A 27,839-nucleotide genomic window follows, 5' to 3' on the forward strand; every position below is an offset into this window, starting at 1 on the left:
CCTTAAATTGTTTAATGACATTCTATTTCTGAAACACTTGCAGAGAAATACACTAGGATTTATCTTATGTGACTAAGCAAATGTTAGAATTGTTATTCTGAATGTTCATACACATATATTTTGACTAAGAAATATTGGATCATTTTTTATTACTGGTCATCTAGTTCTCATGTAATCAAAACGGTTGGGAAACATCCTACAGCATACAATGCCAACAGAATAGTATGGTATTGAGTAAGATGAGTCTTCAAGTGTTTGTATTCAAAGGCAAAAAATACAGTCTTCCTTATAGTACAAAGAGAGGTGGACAATACCTATATGTACTTTTATTGCAACTAGTCGCTACTCCTGCAACTACGCTACCAGAGAGCCTCTTGGAACACAACCTGTCAACCCATCATGATGTCAGCCTCTTCTATTCATCACATAGTTGAGGACGAGTGCTTTCCGGAGAGGTCATATTTAGAGGTAGAGGGTATGGTTTACAAACAGCCACAATGGACTTCACCTCATGAGAGAAAAAAAATAAAAACACAACACCGGAAAACTCTGCCCAGATTAAACAGGTTATGTCAAAACAAAGGACTGAAGATATACCATAGGTTAGGTAAAACAGAGAGACCACTTGACTCCATTTGGCAATATACATGTTTAATTCTTTAGTAAGCGCTTGGGTTGTTGAACAAGAGCACTGTTAAAGTTCTATAAGGGCTATGTGTGCACAGGGTACGGTACACAGAGAGTATACACATTCTCTCAGGGCTCTACCAAGCTGCATGAGACCAAATATGTATAAGTCCAAACCATTAAAAAAAAATATCTTATAAATAACCTTACAAGTGAAACTAGAATTTCAAATATTTCTGAACAGGGAAGAAAAAAAAAAATAGAAAAAAAAATAACAATTTAGTGGGTCATGTCCACGGTTTCACATTGGGTGCTCACACTGTTTCTTGGCATAAAAAACCCTGAGTAACCTACGATATCAAGTCAACCAAGAGTTGCACACTTGACTTTGGGCTGTGATAGAGCATATGATTTTAAAAGGGCAATCTGGAATGTGGCGTCAGATAAAAAATAACAAACAAAAAATGAGATAAAAAAACAAAAAGAGAAAACAAAGAAAGAAAAACTAAACATTGTGACACTTCCAGAATGTGACAAGACTTTTGCTCCTTGCTCTCATTTCAACCCACGTTTACAGAACAAAAAAAAATTATCACCTGACCCTATCCCCTCCCCCTTTCCCATTAGTAATTATATTTACAATTTCATTAACACTATCTGTTTTTTATTTTTTTTTATTTTTTAAGTTTAGGGGCGCATAGACAAGTCATGCATTAAAAAAAAAAAAAAATAACAGAACCTTTATTTTCCCTCTCTTCCACATTTGTGTGTATTGCATTGGACTGAAGACCAGGCAGGCACTCCGCAGAGTGGTGGTGGCTATATGTGGTCTACAGAGCGGAGTCCAGCTGTGTTAATTCATGTGGAGTGGGCCTCAAGGTGGAGAGACCGGACTCCTCAGGTTACTGCTGCTTGCACTCAGTAGGCTGGGGATCCCCACCCTGATCAGGAGAGACAGGGGACGGACAAGATACAGCCCAAATGGAGGACAACAGACAGAGAGGCAGACAGATAGAGAGAGGAAGACAAGTGTAAGAGGACATAATATGGGAGGAGTGATACACAGAGGGGAGGAAACAACAAAGAAATGGAAGGAGGAGAGGCAAAAAGAGAGAACAATTAAAGACCACAGGCTACGTGGGGTCTGTTGCAGACACACGAGCTGTATGCATGGGGTTAGACACGGTATGTGGACAGGAAAGAAGCAATACAAAGAAATGCATAAATGACCTGATGAGACAGAGGCCAGTGGAGTGAACACACAGAGTTGAGAGCATCACACCAAGAAAAGGTGCAACCACCAAACACATGGCATCCTTGATCTTGCCTCCTTACGGTCTCCTCTGAGGAGCACTGCCATCTATGACCGAGGTCATTTTGTAGAGGTTGATATTTAAACCTGCTAGCCAAGTGATGGCCCTAATAGGATTATTGTACATAGCTTCAGGGGCAAAGGTGACAAAGCAAGACTAAGGAGCCCTTTCAGTTGCTTTAAGGTTAATTTGCCAGGAGTGAAAAACTAGGAACCAAATACATAAGACAAACAAATCCATGGGAAAAATACTGTGGTTTTAATAGTAAGGGTGGGTAGTTAATTTTACAGAAATCTACAGAGGTCTACAGAAAGGGACAGAGAATGCTGTAAGTCCAAGCAAAGACAGACAGATGGACGGACTGAGTGATGGACCTAGGGACAGGAAGGAAAAGGCTGGAATGTGCCCATGTCATATCCCCCTTACCTAGGAATGCATGAGGTGAGAATGACTTATGCCTGTAACAGGGGAAGGGGAAAGGGGGAGGGGGGGACGGTGATTGGGACAACAACGACAGGCACCAATTAATGTCAACAAATGCACAGGGATCTGTCAATGCACGCACATCAATCTACACAACTCAGTCGAGTTAAAATAAACAGGTGAGGGAGCCATTCAAACTAAGGACATGTTCATGGGGTACATTTAGTAAACAGGATGGTGCAAAAACACAAAGGCTGTTTTGTCTGTGATATGTGCGCTGAATGATTCCAATTTCTACCGTCTACAATTTCTACAATTTCTACCACTGGTAAGAAACTGTTCATGAAATACAAAACAAACTCCAAAGGATTTATAGTAACCATCAGACTAACATGGTACACCCAAGACATTCCATAAGTATTCAATTTTGCCTCTCCACTGAAGGTCAAATTTTGGACAAACAATGCCCCACTGGCCCATTTACCTATGCATGCAAGTATTTAACCCACCTTGGGATCACTCTCTCCCTCCTCATCATCATCATCATCTTCATCAGCATCCTCATCCTGATCCTGTTCACAGAGAGAGAAACGTCACCTCGCCACACAGTCAAACAATAGATGGCATGCAATGACACGATTCAAATCCCTTTCACTCTTATCTCACCTCCTCCTCCCCTTCATCCAGTTCCTCTTCCTCAAACTGAAGGTCAATGCACAAACAACCAGGTTAGGTCAGTGAGAACATATATATATAGGGTTTACAGATTGCATTTAAAAAATAAATAAATCTGTTCAGTAGTTCAGATGAACCTACACTCTCGTCATCCTCCAGCGCCTCCCCAGTGAAGTAAAGCACAGCCCGGGGAACTATCCGCTCCCGGAAGAAGTGACCAATCTCGAAATCTGTGGCTAGAGTGAACTCAGAGTCCTCATCCTGCAAAGACACACATAATAATTCAACATATCATCCGCTCGCTGCTGGCCAAAATGAACAAATCCGAACTGCCACACCACAGTGGTAAACAACAACTATTACCAATGATCAACTGACTTACCAACTCCCCATCTGATGAAACTGGAAAAAAAAGAATAGAGAAAGAATTTTAGTTTAAAAAGAAAAATACTGAGGCTATCTACTGATTGACGCATGAATAGCCTCTGAATATGAAAATTCACATAAACCTCTCTAAGAGTAAAAATAAAAACAAACATAAATGTCAGTAAGCCACAAGTTAAGAGAAGCCATCTAGAGTATTTGGGGACCAGCAATATGCCATCTGTGGCAATATCATGCTATTGCTGCCATCTGTAGGCGCTGCTAAGTAACTGCTGATGAGATGAGCACAAGCATGGTGACCAGAGTGTTACATTTCAACTGCAGTTAGAAGCCTGATAGACTCATTTCTATGGTGAATTCTGGGGGAGGCCCCTTGAGTGTGGTAGGCTACCTTTGATAGGGTTGAAAAAGTTGAAAAAGGAGTCGTTGGGCACTTGTTTGGTGACCGTCCTCACTGTCCCTCTTCCCTTGTGTTTCTGCTTCTTTTTGATGGTTTTCACCGTCACATCCTTGCCTTTCTTCCAGTCTATTTCGCAACTAGCAAAGGAATAAAGGAATGTGCAATGTTTAGTAGTACAAACAATTATGAAAAGTATTTCATTAAATCAACAAACTGAAAACCGCATCCTCTTTCAGCTATTTCATCTACTGACTAACAAATACTATCCTTTGAACAGCTTGTCCTGCATAAACAGGAAAGACATCTGAGCAACTAGGGTTTCCTTGGGTTCTTGAGGGGGTCATTTTATAAGCTGCCTGCAAACTCACCCTTCACAATCAATTATCTCTGGTCCTTCAAAGGAGAAGGGGTCTTCAGCATCTGGCTCGGACTTCATCTTGTACTTTTTAGTGAGGACGGTGTTGTTAAAGTAACTGTTGGTCTCAAAGTGAAACTCCAGCGTGAAGCTCTGATGGGGGAAGACAACGAACGCACAAGGCGCGGCAAGTTTAGCTATAAAGTACTTTTCATAAACAAAGGCCATTCAAAGTGCTCTACAACAACATTTTGGAAAGACTAAAAGCAACTATGAAGAAAATACATTGAGAGATAGAAAATACAATAAGCAGAAAAAGACAACCTACAGTTTGGCCAAATGGGGTGGCCAGGGTCTGTAAGTCAGGGTATATACAGCAATTCTTAAGTTAAATTTAATACCTTTTTTACTACCTTCTGAATTTTTTTAAAACCATCACGACACTGAGTTGCAAGTGTTAATCGGCGACCTTTCTAACGTTTACGGAGATTTTGACATGTATAACACTATACACAACATAATAGATTTAGAAACTCACTGATGTTGACCACATATTGCACACATTTATTTCATTTTGTGAATAAAAATAAAACAAACAACATTAAATGTGCAATGGAGAGATAGTTCCAGCACACTGGCTGGCATTCACTACATGAACTGTTGATGCATTATAAACTGGCATCTGCTATATGAATTGTTGCTGATATCACTTCACAAACTGGCATCCACTACGTGAACTGGTGTGCTATAGGCCTAATATGAACTCATGAGCAAACATCAACACGAATGGCCCAGCCTTGTTGATGCCATCAACAAGCTGTTTTTTGAAGAACGATGCTAATCCAAATCTGATGATGTAGCCGGTTTTGTCTTTACCACACGTGAATGACTTTGCGATGTCAGAGTCGAGAAACATTTCTTTAAACAGCTCCGAAATTCCTTCGTTGGAGTTCAATGAGTGGTGTTTAAACATTCAATTTTTATGTTTAGTGGATTGCATATGCGACCGAAGTGCATTAGCTCCCATCCAGTTGACATTGATGTTTTTTGTACAAACCGAACAATAAGCCTGCCGGTTATTCCCTACTACACCCAGCTGTCAGAAAACTTGCATTTGCCCATGACGACGACGATAGTTGTCTGGACGTTGAAGATATGCCTAAGCAAGTCAAAAACGTGAGCCAGCCAGTTGGCTACCCAGTTGAAGCGCGCAGTGTTTGAGATGTCGAACGACCACTGAATATGACGTCAGCATCAAACATACAAAGTTGAGACTTCAGGATTGATACGGAAGATATTTGATTATGTGCCCAGCTTTGCTAAAGCCCGCATTTAAACGAACTAACGCGAACTTTAGAAGATAGAATTTCAATCAGAATAGGACACTTGAAAAAAATAATACCTATTTAAAAAAAAAAAAAAAATACCTCTAAAACTACATTTAACACTTTTAATGGCCTTAAATTTGGCAATTTTGATTCATCACCTTTTAATACTTTTTAAAACCCTGCAGACACCCTGGTAAGTGAAGCCCTTCTGAGCTTCTCCTCCCACCATGCACTGGACCTGGTCATTATAATCATACATTGCATCTTGTAATTAAATAAGTGTGCTATTTTTAGCTGAACTTGGACTCCCTACACTGTCCAATTAAGTCACTACAAACAAACAAACAAAACAATCACAAATATTGCCTTACCATTGGCTGCTTAGGCTCAGAAAAGATAACTTTAATATCTTGTAGGTGTTTCAATATAGGCTCATCATGCTCCTGTTGGAAAGGAATTAAAGAAATGTAGGTGAGTATTCAGAAAACCAGATCCAAACGGCTTGAAACTCACTGTTCAACATGTCATGTTTCACTGTGCACAATCACCTGTAGCATGTCACTGAGCATGTCAACGCTTCTAAATATAGTAAGCCAGAACTCCGGAATTCCCTTTGGATTCTCCTCAGCGGCATCCCCTTCTACCTTCTCTTCCATTGTTGCTTTTGACTTCATCTCCTCCTAGCGACACAAATGTCATGAGATGAATATAAGCATTCAGATCTTTCTTTATTTGTTTCTTTGTTGAAAGACCCCTTCCATACCCCACTATGGAATTTTCCAAATGTATCTGGTTGCTGCCAAAAATGTGTTAACAATTATGCAACCTGTGATCAATGATACAAGGTCATTTGATAACTGAACTTTGATAAAAAAGGAATTCCAATATTCTACATGTAACAACTTACAGACAGCTCTTCTTCCTCATGGTCACTCTGCCACTCACACTCCGCATCTGAAGGTTCTACTGCACCACACACAATATCTTTTCTCTGAAAAAAGCACAACAGAGCATGATGAGACCATGTCTGACCCATATGATGAGAAAGTGGTGAAGAGAGAGAGAGAGAGAGATTCCAAAATTAATTTCCAAGGAGCAGATTGTGGGAACAGTTTAACGAACACCTTATGCACATGCAAAATGCAATGAATAAATACACGAACATGGGCAAAAGTATTGGATGACACCTCCTCATCATTGAAGGTGCTTCATCCAAACTCATTGTTAAGAGGTGTATAAAATCAAGCACATAGCCATGCAAGCTGCATTGACAAACATTTGCAACAGAATGGGTTGTCCTGAGAAGCCGTCATAGGATGGCACCTTTGCAATAATACCACTTACAGTTGATCGGGGCAGATCTAGGAAGGAAGAACTGTCCCTTCTTTTTGCATAGAGGAAGCGTTAACGATCAACAACTCAGCCACAAAGTGGTAGAACATGCGAAGTCACGGAAGGGGGCCCATTGCGTAAAAGTGGCCGACTCTGCTGATTTAGTGTAAAGATCACTGCCACTGGACTCTGAAGCAGTGGAAATGGGTTTTCTGGAGCGATGAATCACGCTTCACTGGCAGTCTGGTGGACGGGTCTAGGTTTGGCCTAGGCCTAGGAGGTCCCCTTCATACACTACATTGATATCGAAGTAAGCCCATGTTGGTGTCCCATTGCAATCCATTTGGACACAACACTGTTTTTTTATTGGTGTGCTGATTTTGAGAAATTAAACCTTGCTTCAGGCTATGCAGCAAACAGTTTCTTGGTTGCTATGGTTATCTAGCTGCTATGCTAGCTAAGTAGCTAAATCAATTTATTATACGGCTCTTCAGAATGTTCCAAAAAGTACAGTTGATTTGAATGGGCCATTTTTGGCAAGTAACCGTATAATATGCGGGATAATGTATTGTCCGTCGGTCATTATCCAAAAATATATCCCTTCAGGACGAAACAACACCCCTCCGCTGCGCGTCGGGGTGCTGTTCGCCCCGTCGGGATTTATTTTTGGATAATGACCTCTGGACAATGCATTATCCCTTACGTATAAACCGCGGTTAATAGTCTGGTGATTACAGTCTGCAATGTTACATGTCTGCAATGTGTAGATATCTGTGCAATATAGCCTGACGTGGAAGATATACCTGCCTACGATGTATGGCTTACATTCGAAAATGACAAAAAATGAATCAAAATCATTTCTGATTATAAAAAAAAGACAATTCAACTTTCTTCTCTAATCACTAGGGCTGCAACTAACGATTATTTTGGTAATCGATTAATCTATCGACTATTTTTTCGATTAATCTAATGATTATTTCCCATAGCAAATTAAAATAACGACTCAAAATGTTGGAATTTGAATTTCAAATGTATTTGAGTAACAAATGTAATCATAATACATAAATTAAATAGTAATACAAATTAAAGTGCAAATATGCTTTTAAAAGTAAAGAGAAAGTGCAAATAAAGTTTTAAAAGTAACTCAAATTAGCAATCAAGCCTCTGCAAGTGCAAAATAACGCAAGAATAACTGGGCTGCAAGTGACATTCAAATTCAACTTATGAAATATATATTTTTTCCACAATCTTTTGTTTGAAGAATGCTAAGTGGAGGAGGTTAACTATTCAGAACAAACGAAAATACAGGCTACTCTGATAATTCACTGATTTACTACATTGCTGTCGCTACACGATGGTAGTCCTTTGGGGGATCGTAGTCCCTCACATTGCGCATGTGTCATTTTGCGACACTGTCGACTGCTGTCGACAGCGAAGCCGCACGCGCATGCGTCACAACGACAGATCCGTTTTCAATCATGGAGAAAAGCGACGAAAATCAGTTTTTTTAAAACATGACCATTTATTTAAAAACAAAGAAGATGTCACAGTGGACAAAACAGATGAGGTGGAGGATCAAAAAGTCTCTCCCCAGTTTCGTTTCATATGTTGACGTAGAGCCTTATGCTGTTAGCCGTTTACAACATAATTAAATATAACATTAAATATACCCACATTATGCGTTAAAGACAAGCCCCATATGTTGACGTTTAAACCGTTTACAACATTATTAAATATTACGTTAAATAAACCTACATTATGCGTTAAGACAAGCCAGATATGTTGATGTTGATGTTGAGCCTTATGCCGTAAACCATTTGTGTCTGAGCATGCGCAATGTGAGGGACTACGATCCCCCAAGGACTACCATCGTGTAGCGACAATTGCACTTAACATTTATGAAATAGCGTTAGCAAGCATCCTCCATGAGACGTTCTGTTTTCCAACATGTAAGCTTAAACCTTACTATAAGTTATAGATATATCATATATGTCTATGATAATTGCTGCTAGACACTCACTGTTCTTGTGCTCCCACAGCTCATTCTCTTTGAAATACTGGAATAGTGCTTCTTTAACTACTAATAATTGACCATCATTGAGAAAAATGACAACTTTTCTGTTAGCCATATCTCATATGCAGCAGCTACTAAAGCTAGCTTTGTTTATTGTTTCCATGGTAACATGAGCCGTCTTAGAATAATTCGCTTTTCAGTCGGCCATTTCTGATTCGAAAATGACAATGAAGGAAAATGACCATGAAGGTACGAGAACGGAGGGCAAAGAAAACGGTGCATGATTTGTATGCTAGGCTATTTGCAGATTCTGTTCCATTTTTCTCAATGATGGTCAATTATTATTAGTTAAAGATGCACTATTTCGCACTTCCTATAGTGCATTGCAATACCGAATGAAAATTACCGGTAGCTCTGCTAGCGTCTGCCAAAAAAAAAAAAAAAAAATTACATTTTTTTTTAAATATATTTTATGACGCGTCGATAATAAAAATCATCGTCGACAATTTTTCATAATCGACATCGTCGATTACGTCGACTAATCGTTGCAGCTCTACTAATCACACAACCCAACATCTTTACTAATCCATCAACTGGACTGGCAGGATTGGTCTAGTCTTGAGTGCAAAACTAAAGTTTATGTGTGGCAGTGATCAAACCAAACAGCCAATCAAAGGTCATGGTCAGTATTCAAAGTGACCAATTAAATGATAGGAGACATCAGCCATTGTCTTTGCCTCCAAAATTCAACTTGACCAGCAAGCATTGAGCAACCTATTAATCACATGATCTTGCAAACAAGCCCGGTATATAATTAGTTCAATCACAATAAAACTCAGCAAGGTCAATTAGACAGAAAAGAGCTTGCCAAGTGCAACGAGTATTCTGAGTCTGACTTTGTTTGGATATACTGGAACTTAGACATGGAGGGGGAAAATAGTTTAAATATAACCAATGCAATGAAACAGCATTCAAAATTTAAAAAAATACAACAACTAACTCTTCTGCAGTAGTTCCTCAGCCTATTACATAGGTGCAAACAGAGTCTGTATTGAGAGACAGATCTGCTTTTGAGAACAAGCGCGACATTTGTTACATCAGCTGTTTAGAATGCCATTTAATGCCCATGGATTTGGAATGGCAAGTCCTACAAGTTAGCGTAGGTGTCCATATAGTGTACACCAGACACAGCATTAGTCATAATTTTTCCAAAAGTGAGTCAGATAGCCTTAAAAAACCTTTTCCTACCTTGTCAAAAATGGGCTGATAAAGGGCGGCATATTTTCTTTCCAACTCGTGAACCTCTTCGTAAAATTTGGCTTCTATGTGCGCACTCTTCACCTGCAGATTCTTTAAGGCATTGACTCTTCTCTTCACAGCCTTCGGTAAACTGAAAGAACAAAAAGAAGCATTTAGGATTAACAAGGGTCTTACGTTACCACAACCACCACTACTACTACTAAGCTGATAAATACACTAGCTAATCTGATAGTGTTTCCGACAAAATAGTGCAATGCTTGGTCAAAACCGTTGTGGTTTAATTTTATGTACAAATCTATTAACCTACAAAGCGTAGCCAAGTACATGGTGCTGATGTGTGGCAAGTTGAGACACTATTGTTAAACCAGCAGTAAGCAACTAGCAATCTAAATACCGAAAAGGCATTCAAAATCCATACAAACACCATCAAAAGCACAGTTGGCACTGATAAAAGACTTACTAGCATGTAAACTCATGCATGTGTCAGTGGTCTGACCTGAACAATAGAACTGCATAGTGCATAGCATTAGGACCTAGTCGTTTATCTGTCTTTCACATGAATATATACCATGAAAATTAAGTTGAAGATGATACCAGTACTAGTTGCTTGGAACAATATGCTCCAAAAACGGAAAAATTGTTGCACCACCGTCATTACTTACTTCTCCAGTATGGAGGGACCATGTGGCATGCTGTCCAGTCTGTCCTGAAGAGCTGCCAAGGCCTGAGGGTTCTGCATAACCTGATCACCCACCTTACCTGGAAGGAATACATTATCAAATTAAAAAAAGAATACTGATGAAATTCTACATCCAAGCAACAAGGGCAATAAAGAAACATAGGTTACCTGACATTTCAGATTTTAGCCTGTGATGACTAATTACCCTACTGGGTTAGAAATAACTGCAGCACACCTTATTTACTTACTTTTACTTTCTCTGTAAAAGGATATTTAATGTGTTAAGAATCCTTTCCTCACATTTAAAGGTCAAGTGTGTTATCAAGATGCGTGTGGCTTACAAGTAGATACTCTAAACACCACTCTTAATTTTAGAGTCTTGGCAAAGAAAAACTTGAGCTTCATGAAAATTTTATAGTGACACTTGATCTGTTAAAGCAGTAGGTCTCAAAGAACATGGACTCTCCTGAAATAAATATCTAATTACCCACCATAGATATAAGAACTAATTGACAGCAAATTAATATTTCAGTATCTAAAGTATCCCCTTCTACCCCAAAGTAATGTACCGATAAAATCAGTCCCTTGGATCAAGCACACCATGCTATAAATTACCTTTGGCTTCACCCTTGTCTCCGTCCATTTTAAAATCACAGCTCCTGTTTTCTGTAAAAACAAGTAGAAGAGTTTTTCAGTCAAGGGACTATTCGTCACATGCCGCAATGATGAAGTCATGTAACAAGTCCCTGAGATGTCAAAACAGCGTCAGACGGACTGACATTCTCTTACACGTTACAAAAAGTAACAAGTTAATGTATCGATAGCTAGCAAAGACAGTGAGGTTAAACAACAGAACATGTATGACTACTAACGTCATCGATCACATTGAGCAAATGTAAGATATATTTAGCGAGAGTCAGACAAGCAGGTTGAAGTTAGCATCTAATCTCTACCAATACCATTATAGTTTCGGTGAGACAGGTGGCTTGATCTGCCACTCTCACTAGTCCAACAAGCCCACATTGTTTACATTCATTGGTCTAGCTTCTGAAGGCTAACTCAATGAAGATTGTAAAAGGTTGTAAACAGTTATCTAGCACGCTATCTACATACGGCACGAAAATTAAACTTTGTAGTTTTGTATTGTTTTGAAATACCAACACGTTCGAAGACGTCATGATGCCGAATAGCGCAGTCCGATGACGCAATGTAAGCTTAGCGAAAGTGAGGTAAATGCTGCAATAGTCATTTTTATGATTAAAAAGGTAATGTTCTATTTCCGTCTACAATAACATATACACGGACACATAACTAATATACTGACATATTGCATATTGACTATGAGGGTCCATTCAACTGCAACGAAACTGTTTTTCAAACAGCTATGCATGTAGCTAACGCTATCTAGCTAATTACTAGCGAGTTAGCAAGGACCAACATGTTAGCCATCTAGCTTGCTACAATAAGTTACCCAAAAGGCTACTAGGCTCACTGCGTGCCAACATCAGAAAATAAATTGGGCGGTGCCAGTTTTCACGGGAAAATACAGCGGCTGAGTTAGCGAGTTAATAAATACATCATTATATGGTCGTCAAACAGACAGTTACCCAAGTTAGACTATCAAGTAATTTCCCAAACGGGCACGTATGAACATATTATATGCAATCATGACATAACTAGCTGGCAAGCTAACATTGACAGCAGTACAGCTGACAGCATCTCAAGCTAAGCTAGCAATGTAGCTGTACTAACGTCAGCAGGTATGATAAAGTATTACCTTTAGGGCCCATACAATTAACAATATAATATATTGAGTACATAAGGGTAATGTTACTTGTCCTTTGCAAAAAGGCAGTTTAATTCACCAAATCCAGTAAACAGCCCAACATTTTTGCTTTGCTAGCTAGATTTGATATCTCTGGAAAACCAACATTAGCCCGAGCCAGTAAGCTGACAAGATGACCAGGACCATTGCACGCAGCAAATTTACAGGTTGTCGTGGGGACTATATTCGCATTACTATTCGCATTAAGGATAAAGTAGTAGTTTGCAACAAATAAAGACACATTCACAATTTAAAATCTTTGTTCCCCAAGTTCCGATCCTTACCTTGGTTTGAGCTGTTTTTGTGACTTCACGCTCGAAGCCTCAGTGAAGTGGACCACTAAGCAGTAAAGTTAAACCTCATTGGTCAGAAAAAATTTACATTTCAGAACCAAAATCTGAACGCTCACTTACCTGTTAAACTGTCTTCATCTGTTGCTGGATGCCGTAAACCAACAAAGACAATAAAGAATAATGAAAATGTATGTAAAAATATGATCATAGCTTCATTACCATAAACTATATATAGAGTATAACAGCATTTCATTGGCTTTGTACCCGTACAATGGCAATAAAGTTGAATCTAATCTAAATAATAGTTCATAGTTGATTTCTTAGAAAATACAAATTGTCAAGGAAGGGAAAAGTCCTGTTATTTCAGTCTTATCATTACTGGGACTTATTGGTTTATTGGAAAAAAGCTCAAGAGTTTAAAATGTTTTAAAATAATGAGTCATACAAAATTATTTGAAGAGTGCATTTTATTATTGTACTTCATGTCCTTATAAACATTTATTTTTTTGGAAATATTTCTTAGGTTTTCTGTCTCACCATTGTGGTAAACCTACAGACTGAATGGAACCACAAACTGACTGTAATGACTGCCACACATGGCTCACAATGTAGCTTTAAAGTGAAACTTCAGGATTTTTCAAGCTGGGCCCAATTTTTAGCTCTTTTTTAGCTCAATTGTTTTACTATAGACAATTGGCAATTAAAATAAGTCTAGTATTTAGATAGAATGCTAAAACCTGCAACTGCAAAATGACTAAACAATGTAATCCTACTAGGTAATCCAGCGTCAAAGTAAACCGCTTGTCTTTACCACGGACAGGCTTGTAAATGTTATTATAAGGCTCTGACAACATGGAGAGAGTCTACAGACCTCTACACCTGCATCTGTTTATCTCAATAACTGTAAAGAAACTGTAAATTACTGTTTCTGTAATCGGTGTTTTACCTCTGTCTTCTTGTGGTCTCTGACGTAGTACCCCATTCAGTGCCTGTAGTTGATTATCCTTTAAGGTGCAGCACCACACAGTAGGACAATCGACTACAGGCACGCTCTTTTGAGGTACTGAATAGGGGTGGTAAGTCAGAGACCAGAATAAGAGAGGTAAAACACTGACTGTACAAAGTCATTTTCTACAGTTTCTATATAGTAACTGCCGTAAATACATGCAGGTGTATCTCTGTGGGGATTTTTTCCATGTTCCCAGACCTTTATATTAACATACACAAGCCTGTCAGTGGTGAAAGCAAGCTGTTTACTTTGACGTGCTGTCTTACCTCATATGATTCCATTGCATAGCCGTTTTGCGGTTCCCTGTTTAGTTTAGTTCTGGGCCGATTTTGATTATTAATTGTCCCTAGTAAACATTTTGACCCAAAAGATCTAAAAACAGGCAAAAAACATTTGAAAAATCCCAAAATGTCCCATTAATGTGAAAACTATGAAATTTACAGAATCCTTTCAGGCCTCAGTATCACTCATATCATAGGAAATATATTCTGTCATGTTGCCCTTTAATCAGTCAACCCACTTTGAGGTCCTCTCATCACAATTAATAACACCACAGTAAAAGGAATCATTTGACAGTAATGTACCAGCCATGTGGAAAATACAAAGCCCAGTCTCGGTCCAAGGACACACAGATTACAGGCACCTTGCTGGCCTCGATTTTGTAAAAACACCAGGACACAGGATGGGCGGATTGCTGGGCTGGGCAGACTCAATCTCCCAGAATCCTCAGTTGCCATTCTGGCTCATCTGAATATAATCTTTATGTAGCTTTTCTTGTGCCTCATAGAGTTTGCGTAGTTTCTTGGTTTGTCCCTTGCTGATCTCCTTGCCTTCTGCATCATGTGTGGGGAAACCCTAATATGGGAAACAAAGTGAAGTTATGTTAGTCATTAGAAACCTGGAATGAAAAAGAAACATTTTAGTCGATAAGACAATTTGGTTGAGGTCTGCATGCACTCAGGCAAGAAGGAAATAGTATCTCATTCACAACAATTAATCACTGGATTCTATTTTGTAGCAAATACTTTCATTCACACAAAATTTAGAAATATTTCCTTCAGAATTTCTCATGGATCAAACGTACTGTTTCATCAAACGCAGAGTATTTGTCCATTTCAGAGCGGAACATCTCGCTGGGGGGAATCTTCATCTTGGCCAGTTTAGCCATCTATGTGGGTGAAAAAAATAAATCACATAACAATTGGTGAGGAACCATTCCTTCAATTATGCTTTTCAAAATTGTATTTTATTTTAGAATTTTATTACGATGGGATGATCACTGAACATAAACTGATTGGATTTTCGATAATCCCCTTTATTCACCGTTAATCTACCACATCACACCAAAATGTCATGTCAGTGTTCATCTTTGATACCCTTCATTCCTAACACTTCATCCTTTTGGTATCTTGCGACAAATAAATATAGACACACTTACAGAAACGACTTAAAGTAGTCAGACACCACTCATCCACTCACCTCTTGTTCCTCTTTCTTTTTAGCTGCCTCCTCTTTTTTCTTCCTCTTTTCCTCCTCCAACTGAAAAATTAACAGAAAAGACAGTTTTTCTAAAAGGATTACAAAGGCAAGGATATTGTGAAAGTGAAACTGAATCACCAATGACAGATGTCTGTCTGCAACTTAAATTCTCATCTGAACCACAACCAGCTTCAAAAACGTGCTCCTACAGGCCCCCCCAAAGACACATTCAGTATCCTAACCTGCTCTAATCATTCTTAGGCTCCATTCTCTTCACGCTGCAGGTATTAGGCTAGTTCAGTAAACATTTGTACATATAAAAAACCCCACTATGCAACAATTTGAGGTCTGTTTTTATAGGAAACAAGTTTTGGTATAATTTTCAAATACATTTTGGTGATATATGGTCATGTGAAGGACAAATAAACACATGTCATTCCCGCCAGCCATCCAGGATATGCACCATGTAGTTCTAGGTTCCTGGGTCGGAACACCCCGCGAAAATATAGGAAGCCAATATAGGGCATAAAACTATGTATATCGCCAGAAGACACCAGCTTGCATGTTATCAAAGTTAAAGTGGCTCGGGTAACACCGCTGCTCAAGAAGCCGTCTCTCGATCCCACTCAGGTGGGAAACTATCGACCGGTCTCACTTCTCACGCTCCTATCAAAAACCATTGAGAGGGCAGCTTCCAAACAGGTCACAGAGTTCCTAGCAAGGAACAATCTCCTCGATCCAAACCAGTCTGGATTCAAAAGTGGTCACTCCACCGAAACAGCCCTGTTGTCTGTGACGGAGGCCTTGAAAACAGCTAGAGCAGCAGCTCAATCCTCAGCTCTCGTCCTGCTTGATTTATCAGCTGCGTTTGATACAGTCAACCACCGCATCCTTCTGTCCATACTGTCAAGTATGGGCATTTCTGGCAAGGCGCACTCCTGGTTTGAATCGTACCTCACTGGGCGCTCGTTCAATGTGTCATGGCAAGGTCAGCTGTCTGTACCTCACCACCTTACCACAGGGGTGCCCCAAGGCTCGGTGATGGGACCACTTCTCTTTGCCATTTACACCACTTCACTGGGCCCTATCATCCGCTCGCATGGTTTTTCCTATCATTGCTATGCCGATGATACTCAACTGTTTCTGTCTTTCCCTCCTGAGGACACCACTGTCTCGGCGCGGATCTCGGACTGTCTTGCTGATATATCCACATGGATGAAAAACCACCACCTTCAGCTGAACCTGGCCAAAACGGAACTGATGGTCTTTCCAGCCAAACAGGCCATCCACCACAACATCAGCATCAATATTGACTCCTTGTCTCTTGTTCCATCCAAAACAGCAAGAAACCTCGGGGTCATTATTGATGACCAACTGACTTTCACGGACCACATTGCCTCTGTCTCTAGGTCCTGCCGCTTTGCGCTATTCAACATCCGCAAAATCAGGCCGTACCTAACCCAGTATGCCACCCAGCTGCTGGTGCAAACCTTGGTGAATTCACGCCTTGATTACTGCAACGCCCTCCTAACGGGCCTGCCGGCTTGCGTGGTGAAACCACTACAAATGATCCAGAACGCGGCGGCGCGTCTGGTGTTCAACCAACCGAAGAGGGCACACGTCACCCCGCTACTCATTGACCTCCACTGGCTGCCTGTAGCTGCTCGCATTAAGTTCAAGTCACTTATGCTTGCCTACAAAGTGCTTGATGGTTCTGCTCCCACCTACCTAAATGCTCTTGTAAGGGCAAATGCTACACCCAGGATGCTGCGCTCTTCTAGTGAGCGTCGTTTGGCACTGCCGTCTGTGCAAGCACGGCAGTCCAGACTATTCTCATTTGTAGTTCCACGTTGGTGGAATGAGCTGCCCAGCACTACCAGAGCAGGGGCGTCCCTCTCTACCTTTAAGAAGCTTTTGAAGACCCAACTCTTCAGAGAGCACTTCCCGTCCTAACTGGCACTTCGACTAGTGCGTAACTTGCAATTACAGCAGTTACACTTCTGCACTCTTTCTTTCTTTTTATTTCATTTTGTTATATTTCTAATGTAAAGTAGTATTTATTTATTGTTACACCAGGTTCTATTGCTCGTAGCTTGAATATTCTCTCCCTTGTACGTCGCTTTGGACAAAAGCGTCTGCTAAATGACTAAATGTAAATGTAAATGTTATCAAGCTTTTATCAGTGTCAGCTGGGCTGGTAGCTGGTAGGTAGCTCAGTAGTTTCAGACTCCTTACTGCTGCTTTAAAGTACATAAAAACATTCAGGGAAAATTATGATTTCAAGATAGTTAGTCAGAACTCGACTTGTGCTCAGGTTACTCAGGTATAAAATCCCTTTGCCCTCACACCTTGCCAGAGATGAAGTATAATAAAATCAGAGCCACTTGCTACTCTTGGTTTTCTCAGCCATGTGAAATTCCGCCCCAGAGTGCTAGACCACAAAAACAAGCTATCCAGGAACACAAGATGTATGGCAACAGTGTTATTTCTCAGAACTCAGGAAACAGTTCCACCATGTGCTAAGCACCTGCTAGGATTAAAGGGTTTCACAGTGGCCTGATGAGCTAAACCCACCTGAGCTAGGGAATGTTCACAAAGGCTGTGCTAAGAGTAACTTAAAACAGGCCTAACAATTGGCATGTGTAACACGACTCCTTGCAATATATTCTGAAGACAGCTCAGATACATTTTTTATGACTTGGAGTCCAGGTCTTTTCTTTCCCTGTCTTTCTTGACTCTGCTTTCTTGGGCATGCCTGGTAAGGGACATTTTCCATTTAGAAGAAGGCAGATCGCCTTACAAGCCCAAAGAGATAATTCAGCGTTGATGGACAGGTGCTGCAAAACCACATGCAGAAACACCTTTAATGAGTTATGTCTTTCAAGGAGAAACTAAGTGGTGCCTGGGGGTGCCTACCCTCTTCTTCTCCTCCTTCTCCTTCATCAGGGTTTCCCGATCAACCATCTTGACAACTGTGGGAAGTCCTATAAAAATAATGGTACATAGTGATTGATAAGTTAGCATCCCAAATTCTGTAGTTATAGAGGTATTGTGTAAACAGTATAACAAAAGTGAATGATATAAGTGTCATGGGCAAGAAATTAAGGGGAAGCAAATATTTATGTGGTGTAACCTCTGTGTGCCATTACATGTTATATGCCTGTAAGCTAATTAATTGAACCAGGCAAAATCGATGAGAGATAAAGGACAAGAAAAGCACAGCATCTATCAGCAACATGCACACACATTCCTTTGTGGTCAAACTTCATGTAAGTAATTTGAGCACACTATACAATGCTGGACTGAGCCAATGTCAGATGCAGTGCTGGGAGATGTAGGCACCTGGAACGCTGTAAATGGCTGGGTGAGCACTGCGCGTGCGCACACACACACACACACACACACACACACACACACACACACACACACACACACACACACACACACACACACACACACACACACACACACACACACACACACACACACACACACACACACACACACACACACACACACACACACACACACACTACCTTCATGGTCCTCCAGGCGGACGCCGAGTTCAGGTAGAGTGTCATCTCGCACCACATCACACAACTGTAGGACCTCAGTCACTGAGGCAGAGGAAAGCATGTCATTCATCGGTCATTCAGTGTTTGTTTTAGACATGCATTTGGTGACAACGATTTCCAATCCCATTCACCTTTCTTTTCCCGTGCAATTTTCCTAACTCCTTCCCTGAAGTCTGACAGGACTTTGAGATATGGCATCACAGTGCTTTCCAACTGCAATGAGACACACAATCAGATTGATGAAACAACCATATAACAATTCCAATGCATGACTTTATATGTAGTGTATGTACTTACATCAACACTCTGGCCACTTCCTCCAACAGGGAAACCAATGGGCTCAGTTCCTTCAATGGCACCAAATGTCTACAGTGGTACACAATGTAAAAATGACTTGCAAGCTCAGAGATATATTTGACCAGGCATAATACTGGGAAACCATGTCCACAGAGGACAGCTCACACCATTCCTCTGGGATCTTAGGGCTGTCTGCCTCACCTTTAGCATGTCAGTCAGGTAGACGGCGATGCTCTGAAGCAGCATGCGGTTGGGCAGTAACCTGGAGCCCTTCCTGCTGGCAATATAGGTGTTGCTCTGGCTGACCAGAGACCTCATCTCCTCCATAGCTGTTCGTGTATCGACGTTGTCACACAGGGCCTCATGCACTGCCGCTCTCCGCTCATAGAGACTACAGACAGGACAGGACCTCTGAGTGGCCAATTCACACCAACCAACCATCTCCATCTGACTCATATCGCACAGGTATATCTACAACTAAAAGTTTATAATGTAAAGATTTCAAGCTCATAGTATAATAATATATATAATTATGATGTGTGGTATTTATACTCTTTGAGGTTTCTCACCTATTGTTGAGTTCAATCTCTGCAGCTTCCCACTTCTCAAACTGGTCTGTGATGTCAGTGGGGGGCCTAAGGATGTCCTTAACATTCAGGAAGAACTCCTGTAGGCACAGGTTATTGAAATTTGTTTACATACAAAATTAAATAGTTCATGTATTGTTAAAGGAATTGCTCCACACACAGATCAGATGGATGAAATCTTTCCCTCTGTGATTATCGTAACATATGTGCTACATACCTCCTACAGACAAGGTTAAAGATATCAGATGTGTTTATAACTCACACTCATGAACTTCTCATATTGAATGGCTGACTCCATAGTGTTGCTTGAGTAGTCCAGAGTGTCTTTCCAGGAATGCATGAGGAAGGCCAGGCGAAGCTGTCGTGCTATAGGGCAAGGGAGGGAAAATATGGCACTGCGATAACTACACAGGTTTACTCACCTCAAATTACCAGGATTGTTTTATGATCACTGTAGTTGTTTACCCATCAGATTCACTGATGTTTTTCTTTACATGCTACTTACCCGTGTTTTTGGCCAAAGCGTCTTTAATTGTGATGAAGTTTTTCAAAGACTTTGACATTTTGCAGCCTGCAATGGTAAGGTGGCCAGTGTGCAAAAAGTAGCGAACCCAGTGGTCATTCTCAAAGTAGGCCTGTGAAGATGCAATTCACATAACTATCAATATTCATAACAAAATAAACCAGTGACAAAAAAACAAACATTGATTGGCTTGGGTGAATGATTCATCACAGGCAGTATTTACCTCAGATTGTGCCAACTCATTGTCATGATGGGGGAAACGAAGATCAAATCCTCCACCATGGATATCCATGGATTCTCCCACAATGGATCCTGCCATGGCCGAACACTCAATGTGCCAGCCTGGTCGCCCCTATAGCGACAAAACATCCAAAGAAAAAGAAAGGTTATTTAGTTACTAATGCAGCTTCAGAGAAAACTTGGCAACTCCTTGGCAAACTTAGTAGTGTATGAGCCAAGGCCCCCAAAATAGGGTATGTATCTCTGGAGTATATTTCTGCACGAGAGCAATTTGGATTTGGTAGCTTTGTGAGGTCACAGACTCCCCCTATTCGGAGAAAAGTCATGAAAAGTACATTTTCCAGTAAAACCACTGAAGAGCTTACCAAAGGTCCCAAACATCAAAATGACTGATGAAAATGTGGTATTTGATTTTGTCAGCCAGAAATGTATTTATTGTGTGAAAATTGTATCCATTATGGCTGACACATTTCAAGATGTCTGCTTAATAACCAACACATTTTAAAGTTTTCTGAGCCACACGTTTGCATCACTGCTGCTAATGCTAATGCCATTATTGAACATTGTATTTCTACCTTCCTACCTTTGACCAGGACGTTGATCAATAAATGACACCATAAAAATATTTGTATTGCTGTAGCACTAAACACACCCAGATACAGACTTGACACGACAATGTAATGTTTCTTACAGTCCTGTAGACCTCCTTTTATGTTAAAGGGGAAAAAAACACCTTCTGTCAAAAGACAAAGAACTCTAATGCATATGTGTTGAATAAATGTTGAGTCATGACCATACAGTATTGCAAAAGAAACTATATATTCTGCCAACTACACCAGTTCCTAGAATGCAATGTAAATGATAATTTGTAATTCATGTGTGAATGTTCGAATTTAGAATGTAGATCTGTAGATTTTGTGTCCAGTTTTAGCGTATTTGACTGGATCCAATTTTCACACAAATCACAACTTTCATGTTGCAACCATAAAATAATCACATCCTAAGTCATCATATTTGTACCTTTTTTGGGAGCTCTAATTGATTCATTTTTCATGACATTTATTTTCTTCAAATAGGAAGTCTATTAAAACACACAGCTACCAGATCGAAGTTGCTATCATGCAAAAAATATACTCCAGAGATACATTGCTTTCAGAAAAATGGTAATTACCAAATGGTAATTGTGATTCCCTCTGGCTCATGCACTATATAATGAAGTTCAAAGGTATGTGTTCGAAGTTCACCTTTCCCCATGGGGAGTCCCAGGAGGGCTCCCCTGGCTTGGAAGCCTTCCAGAGTGCAAAGTCATTGGGGAAGCGCTTCTCACTGAGCCGATCAGCAGAGATGCTCAGGTCTCCTGCAGCACAGAAGAGAGACAACATGTTCACTGTCAGACCAATTTACCAGATCAAAACTGACGTAATGCTTAAAAAGACTTAATAGGAATTTACACACAGAAGGTTTTTTAGAGATTTCCACATGACATATTCAAAGAGAAATACAGCTGCCACAGACCTAAAAACCAGACAACCAATGCTTCTCTTTTCAGAACAGTGTAATAGAATGATGTTGCATTAATTCCTCATTCAATTATAAAAACATTTATTGAGATGAAAAAAACTGAACACCACCATCCTCTATGCCCATACCTTCTCCTTCCTGAAGAGCCTTCTGATCCCCAACTGCCTCAGGCACCAGTTTGGCATAGGAATGTTTGGGGCTGGTGTCAAACTTTGCCGTGTCAAAATACACAGAACCATTGGACTCATATCTGCAAATGGGAGCAAATGCTGACTGGGCTGGCTGAACAAATAAACTAACATAACATCTAAGAAAATGGCAGAGATTCATGTTAAAGCGTCGCGTGGTTCTTACCCATAACCGTTTTCCACTACCTTCTTCACAAACTCTACAATCTCTGGCACATATTCACTGACCCGCGTGAGTACATCTGGTGGAAGAACCTAGTGAAGTGAAATTCATGAAAGATTTGTGGGGTTGGTGACAAATCTACATATACAAATACTACCAGCATAAATAATGTTTTTTTGAGAACCAGTACCAAAGCAAGGTGAATTGCCCCAGTTAAATGTTTCACCTTACCAGACCTACCAACTCTTTCAGTCTGATAAGGTATTCAAACACAGCACACCCTTTTGACCCCTTTGTCTCATTACATGAGCACAAGAAAGCAGAAATAGCACTCACATTCAGGGCATCCATATCCTTGTGGTATTCTCCCTCCCAGTATTTTGGCAAAATGGAGAAGATTGAGTTCTCGGTGACCTGACTGCCGAACTGAGAGTCCAGCCAGTCAGAGAGGAGATCTTTGGCCTCTTCCAGCAAAACCTTTTAAAATGGAAAATGAATGGAAGAATACACTCAAACTCAAATCTAAATATGTTGAGACAAAGTGTAAATTACTACTAGGCAGCTTTACATGCATAAGGACACGGTGCAGTATTCTTTTTATTTTAATTACAATAATGAGAATAATAAGTTGAAGGAAAATATGTCAGTTTTTTTTAAATACACATCTGCTATAGACAAGCATCACCCTTGGCAAATAATAAATTGAAACCAAGTAAATTATAATGGCACCTAAGCAAGAAACATCTTTGCTTGGAAAACATGGAATTTCAGTGTGTGGTGTGGGGTGGGGTGGATCGTATCAGTGTTATGAGGGACCTTGCTCAAAAAGTTGTCTTAAGTTATGTCTGAGAGACCCATCTCCTGGCCTACCTGGGCCTGGCTCTGGATGCTGGTGTCAGAGGCTCCACTCTGCGCTGCCGCCTGCAGTGGTGCCAGGGCAGCAGCCACCGCTGAGTCAAGCCTCTCCAGCATCTGCTTCTTGTCAGGATCTGTCGTTTCAGCCAGCTTTGTCTTGAACGGCTGCTCAAACATGACAACAACGCAAAAAAAAAAAAAATTAACTTAATCGTATTCATTTACTTTGGCACTGTGCTGTCTGTAAGCCTGTTTACACAAGGAGAAAACATTACTGATGTCACTGATGAAAGATATATAAAAAATCAATATCACCCATATTAGGGGGACTTTTAGTATGTGGTATTGCAGACATCTCTCTTCCTTTATCACCTCTCTGGCTGTAAGGACATCCTTCAGGATCTGGGAGGCCACAGGTTTCTTCTCTTTGTACTGGTCCAGAAGGTAGTTCTGTCTGGCCCTTCTGATGATCTATTTAAAAAGTTTATGAGTTCATGATAACAGTACATAAGCATCATATACCAAAAACCTTCAACTGGTAATTCAAACTTTTAAGAGCATGCATTTACCCCTGCTTGTACACACACATTTAATGGGAAAGAACACAGACACTATCACTCATCTGCAACTCCTCTTACCTTGTCATCTATATCTGTGATGTTTATGCAGTAGAACACGTCATACTTGAAATAGTTCATCAGTATTCTTCGCAGGATATCAAAAGATATGTAGGACCTGAGAAATAGGAGGACAAAGATTCAGTGACACCAAACTAAACTACAGGGAACAAGATGACAATGAACAAATCCATGTTTTATTTGTTGCCAACTTTAATTGTCTTTGGGATGCTGCACGGCAAGTTAACATACAAGGGTATGGAGAAGCTTATCTTCTGCAAATGGTTGATTGACCCTACTGCGTGTGTTAAATGCGTTCAGTCTGTGGAGCTCTGTTGCAGAATTACCTGGCATGTCCCATGTGTGAGGCATCATAAACCGTTGGCCCACAACAATACCACAACACCTTTCTTCCATTCTGGGGCACAAACACTTCCTGCAATATACCAACATACAATAATCATGAACTAAACATCTTAAGCATGATAACCTTCAGCTTGGAGATAATATAGAACTTAAAATTAGTACAGTGGTACATAGAAACAGATACCAAACAAGCAAATGTGAATCTGAAGTGCCTACATATTGCCACTGTGGTGTCATCCACCATGTCACCAAAGTTGAATAGTGTTGGAGTATATTTTAATTGAAGGCTTTATGAATCAAGTAATCAATACATGCATTATGCATTATATTTTTATGAGGTGGAAGATATATGTTATACACTTGTCATAGCAACTAACCCATCAGAAACAAAGACTAGGAAATATCTAAGTTGTGGAGCATTATTGCAATAAAAGAGAGAGAGAGCGGGCTTTTTGCGTTGTTATGGCATTAGACAGACACACAATAGGTACACGCTTGTGAAGGGAAGGGTATTTAGCTGGTTGCAATTCAGTAACCTCACCACTAGATGCCACTAAAAACTACACCCTTTAATATATTGATATTCTTGAGCTGAAAGATTTTAAGGAGTTAAAAATAAACATAATTAAAAAGACTGTTTCTGCATGGCATGTCTAGCTCGTCTGTTAATGTTGTCATAACATACAGTCATGAGGATCGTTGTAATCACTTGCGGAACAGCCACTTATAGTAACATGTTCAAATTCACATTAACTTGAATGCAATATTTACATATTTAATATGTGTTTTCCAAGCAATTAATGGTCAGTTGACATGATAAGCTAGCTAGATGTTATGTGTATGCTGAGTGCAGAGGTCTGGGCGTTTAAGAATCATTTTCTCGCGCTTGCGTGGAGAAAAAAAACGTTGTGTACTATGGATGTGATCCTTTTCAAAACCGAAACAAAAAAAGTGACTTTTAGAAAGTGTCCGGATACGTGTAGACAAGACCACAGACCAAGCTACATGAGGATGGCAGCACTCTCTGATAAAGGGGGGAAAAAGCTTGTGATTTATCATAACAGAAGTGAAACAAAAACCAGAGGCAAAAAAACTAAATCTCACCTTACTACGCGTGAGGCTGTTATAAAGCTTGAGCTTGGATGGCTCGCTTCCCTCTGGAGGGGACCAGGAGGGTTGGACTCTCTTTCCTTTCGCTGAAAGACAGAAGGTGGGCTCTGTGAGCGCATTATCTCTCTTCGGCACAAGCTGCATTACAGCAGAGAGAATGTGATTATGCAAGGGATTAGAGTGGGTGGCAACTGTACGTTCATGCTCCCTCTATGTGTGGATGACAAAGGTAACCCGTGGGAATAGACCCCCGCAGGCACACCTGTTGGTAGAATCACTATGAAGTGGAAATGGAGCAACCTCATGGACAAAGCTACCAACTGGCAGACAAATGCTTATGGAGACAACACCACTCTCATCCACACATCCTCACACAAACACCGTTCAGTGAGGTAATGGCAAAATTATACTGAAACAATGTGGACGTATCTAGCAGGCCCAACAAAGACTAAACCACAAAGGCCCACCCTCTATTACTTCAAGTGACAGTCTACTCAAACCACTATTTCACAGACAATCAATAGAAATAAAACTACATTCATCGTCTAGCAGTGCACATGCTCTAAAGACAACTGTCCAATCAAATTGAGGGCAGAAGGCAAAATTCCATTATCACTTCATCATGGTATAGTGACAACCTACATGCACTAACTACTGTTTATAGAGCCTGTAGCCTGGCCTGACCTCAGGGCCTCTCTACTCACTGCTGAGTTCTGGGGGGGCCTGGGGGCCCTGCTGCAGGGCTTCTATATGCCTGTACCAGCGCAGGGCGTGAACATGCTTTAAGTGTGGGGGCTTGCCCAGAAGCGCAAAGGCTTCAGCATCGGCTGGAGAGGGACTAAACCCGGCCAGGTAACTGCGGGTGCTCAGGTACTCATTCAGCGCCTGGGCCCTGTGGGCATCCTCCCTTATGCCCAGCAAGAAGCCATAATCAAAGGCTGTGGAGACAAGAGGGCACACACAAAACATGTACAGATGGCATATCTGCAAACATTCCTGTGGGTCAGGTGCGCAATTTGTGGAATGGAAAATGTAAATGTTCAAATGCTCTTAAGTTGTTCACACAAAACCCTACCTAAGAGCTGAGTAGGACGCTGTGTTTGCCTGTCTGTCCTTTCTGTGTGTAACTGATGCTGGGGTTCTCAGTCCCCACAAACCCTTCTTGCAATTGGAATAAATAAATAAACAACTCTGGTCTTCTGAAGTATATAAGTTAGATGGAATTAGAGAATTTCCCCGACAATGCATGCCAAGGGATAAGTGATGCGGACATGATGCTTACACTGGCGAGCCAAGAGTGATATGTGACTTTTGCGTCCCTCTTGGCCCTGCAATACCAGGACTTTGCTGGTCAAAGCAGTGATTTCAAAATTGAAAGGGAAACTGACCCTACAAATAACGTTAGCTACTTTTCAAAATATGTGGTGTGTCTGTCGGGGCGGTGATTTTAGTCCAGACGGGACAATGTAGGGATTCCAAACTGAAAGCAAAACTGACCCTACAAATAACGTAGCTAATTATCCAAATAGGTGGTTTTGTCTGACTATTGCTGAGTATTGCAAGTCTACTAAATTAGATAGCTGCCAAGCAATAAAAAAGCACAACTAACGTTGAACGTTAAATATGGATTTACTCAGTCACCAAAAGCGCTGTCTTCATAACATTAAAAAAAATAAAGAATACACCTGGGCAAAATACATATAACTTACTAGTTAACTACACGAATGTCCAATGGGATGAGAGATATAAGCTGAGCCTGTTTATCCCAATCAGTCCATCCCAAACAAATCTACTAGAAAATAGAGTAAAACCGTATGGTAACCTAGTACGCTTAATATCATAAGCTAACAATCAGGACAACCCATCGACTGCATATAGTCATTGGGGCAACCATCAATATATATCGGCACATTTTATCAGCTGCAATGTTGTATGTCAAATTAAATCAAGGTGACGGCTCGTATATTATGCTTACTCGCAATGTCATATTAATGTTGTGAAATGGAACGTAAAGTTAGCTTGCGGGGAGGCAGTGCAATTTGTGTTTTGCTATCATTTCCAAACATGTATTCCAGATCCACAGAATAAAAATAAGACTAGCTTTTGACAAGTATAGTGACATGCTTTCTTACTAACTATTCGTTTTGATAGGGAAACATGTTTTATTATATTCTTACCTGGCTCTCCAGAGCTTGCCATTTCTGTTATTGCTGAATGAATATCTGATGCAACAATAACGTGCCCGGAACACGGACTCAGTTATTCCTACGTCTATGGTCCGGAAAAGGCGTGTCTTTTCACAGCCGTGAAACCATAGTGAAACGTAGCCAATTCCGGTACCATATTGGTAAGGTCAGATGCAGTGAGGTCTTATGCCAGTGAGCAGGCTACAAGCGCATTC

At 40.5% G+C, this 27,839-nt stretch overlaps 2 protein-coding genes across 7 annotated transcripts; both read right to left on the minus strand.

The window, feature by feature from the left end:
• Positions 1-634: 634 nt before the first annotated feature.
• nap1l4b (nucleosome assembly protein 1-like 4b) lies at positions 635-13,131 on the minus strand. 5 transcript variants are annotated; one of them, XM_031569332.2, is made up of 15 exons: positions 13,029-13,131; positions 11,406-11,456; positions 10,774-10,870; positions 10,100-10,241; positions 6,413-6,496; positions 6,054-6,185; positions 5,877-5,948; positions 4,191-4,330; positions 3,814-3,959; positions 3,421-3,440; positions 3,180-3,299; positions 3,030-3,065; positions 2,873-2,935; positions 2,367-2,398; positions 635-1,568 (listed from the first exon to the last, which is right to left on the minus strand). In XM_031569332.2, the coding sequence occupies exons 1-14, from the start codon at positions 13,114-13,116 to the stop codon at positions 2,393-2,395; spliced, it is 1,197 nt and encodes a 398-aa protein (XP_031425192.1). In that variant the 5' UTR covers positions 13,117-13,131; the 3' UTR covers positions 635-1,568; positions 2,367-2,392. The 5 variants fall into 5 exon arrangements, with proteins under 5 accessions (XP_031425192.1, XP_031425191.1, XP_012690151.1 ...); XM_031569331.2 differs by lacking the exon at positions 2,367-2,398; XM_012834697.3 differs by lacking the exons at positions 2,367-2,398; positions 13,029-13,131 and adding an exon at positions 12,900-12,988.
• Positions 13,132-13,360: 229 nt separating this feature from the next.
• cars1 (cysteinyl-tRNA synthetase 1) lies at positions 13,361-27,735 on the minus strand. Of its 2 annotated transcripts, none has more exons than XM_012834733.3 (22): positions 27,616-27,735; positions 25,433-25,524; positions 24,310-24,398; positions 23,984-24,080; positions 23,718-23,816; positions 23,361-23,510; positions 22,827-22,967; positions 22,494-22,582; positions 22,268-22,389; positions 21,863-21,975; positions 20,602-20,730; positions 20,361-20,490; positions 20,118-20,221; positions 19,838-19,935; positions 19,470-19,659; positions 19,269-19,337; positions 19,103-19,184; positions 18,933-19,013; positions 18,313-18,380; positions 15,397-15,456; positions 15,002-15,085; positions 13,361-14,772 (listed from the first exon to the last, which is right to left on the minus strand). In XM_012834733.3, the coding sequence occupies exons 1-22, from the start codon at positions 27,635-27,637 to the stop codon at positions 14,644-14,646; spliced, it is 2,238 nt and encodes a 745-aa protein (XP_012690187.1). In that variant the 5' UTR covers positions 27,638-27,735; the 3' UTR covers positions 13,361-14,643. The 2 variants fall into 2 exon arrangements, with proteins under 2 accessions (XP_012690187.1, XP_031425195.1); XM_031569335.2 differs by lacking the exon at positions 27,616-27,735 and adding an exon at positions 26,143-27,519.
• Positions 27,736-27,839: the final 104 nt, after the last annotated feature.

The sequence above is a fragment of the Clupea harengus genome, chromosome 6 (assembly GCF_900700415.2).
Source record: "Clupea harengus chromosome 6, Ch_v2.0.2, whole genome shotgun sequence".
Classification (NCBI taxonomy): domain Eukaryota; kingdom Metazoa; phylum Chordata; class Actinopteri; order Clupeiformes; family Clupeidae; genus Clupea; species Clupea harengus.

Excerpts from the sequence above, each read along its gene's own strand:
- nap1l4b (XM_031569331.2), bottom strand. The coding sequence starts at position 13,116 with ATGATCATATTTTTACATACATTTTCATTATTCTTTATTGTCTTTGTT. Across the intron at positions 3,300-3,420 it reads TTTCATCAGATGGGGAGTTG|GATGAGGACTCTGAGTTCAC; the intron begins GTAAGTCAGTTG and ends GTGTCTTTGCAG. Across the intron at positions 3,066-3,179 it reads CGCTGGAGGATGACGAGAGT|TTTGAGGAAGAGGAACTGGA; the intron begins GTAGGTTCATCT and ends ATTGACCTTCAG.
- cars1 (XM_031569335.2), bottom strand. The coding sequence starts at position 26,407 with ATGTTTTGTGTGTGCCCTCTTGTCTCCACAGCCTTTGATTATGGCTTC. Across the intron at positions 24,081-24,309 it reads TCACACATGGGACATGCCAG|GTCCTACATATCTTTTGATA; the intron begins GTAATTCTGCAA and ends CCTATTTCTCAG. Across the intron at positions 19,014-19,102 it reads AATTGCACGGGAAAAGAAAG|TGACTGAGGTCCTACAGTTG; the intron begins GTGAATGGGATT and ends CCTCTGCCTCAG.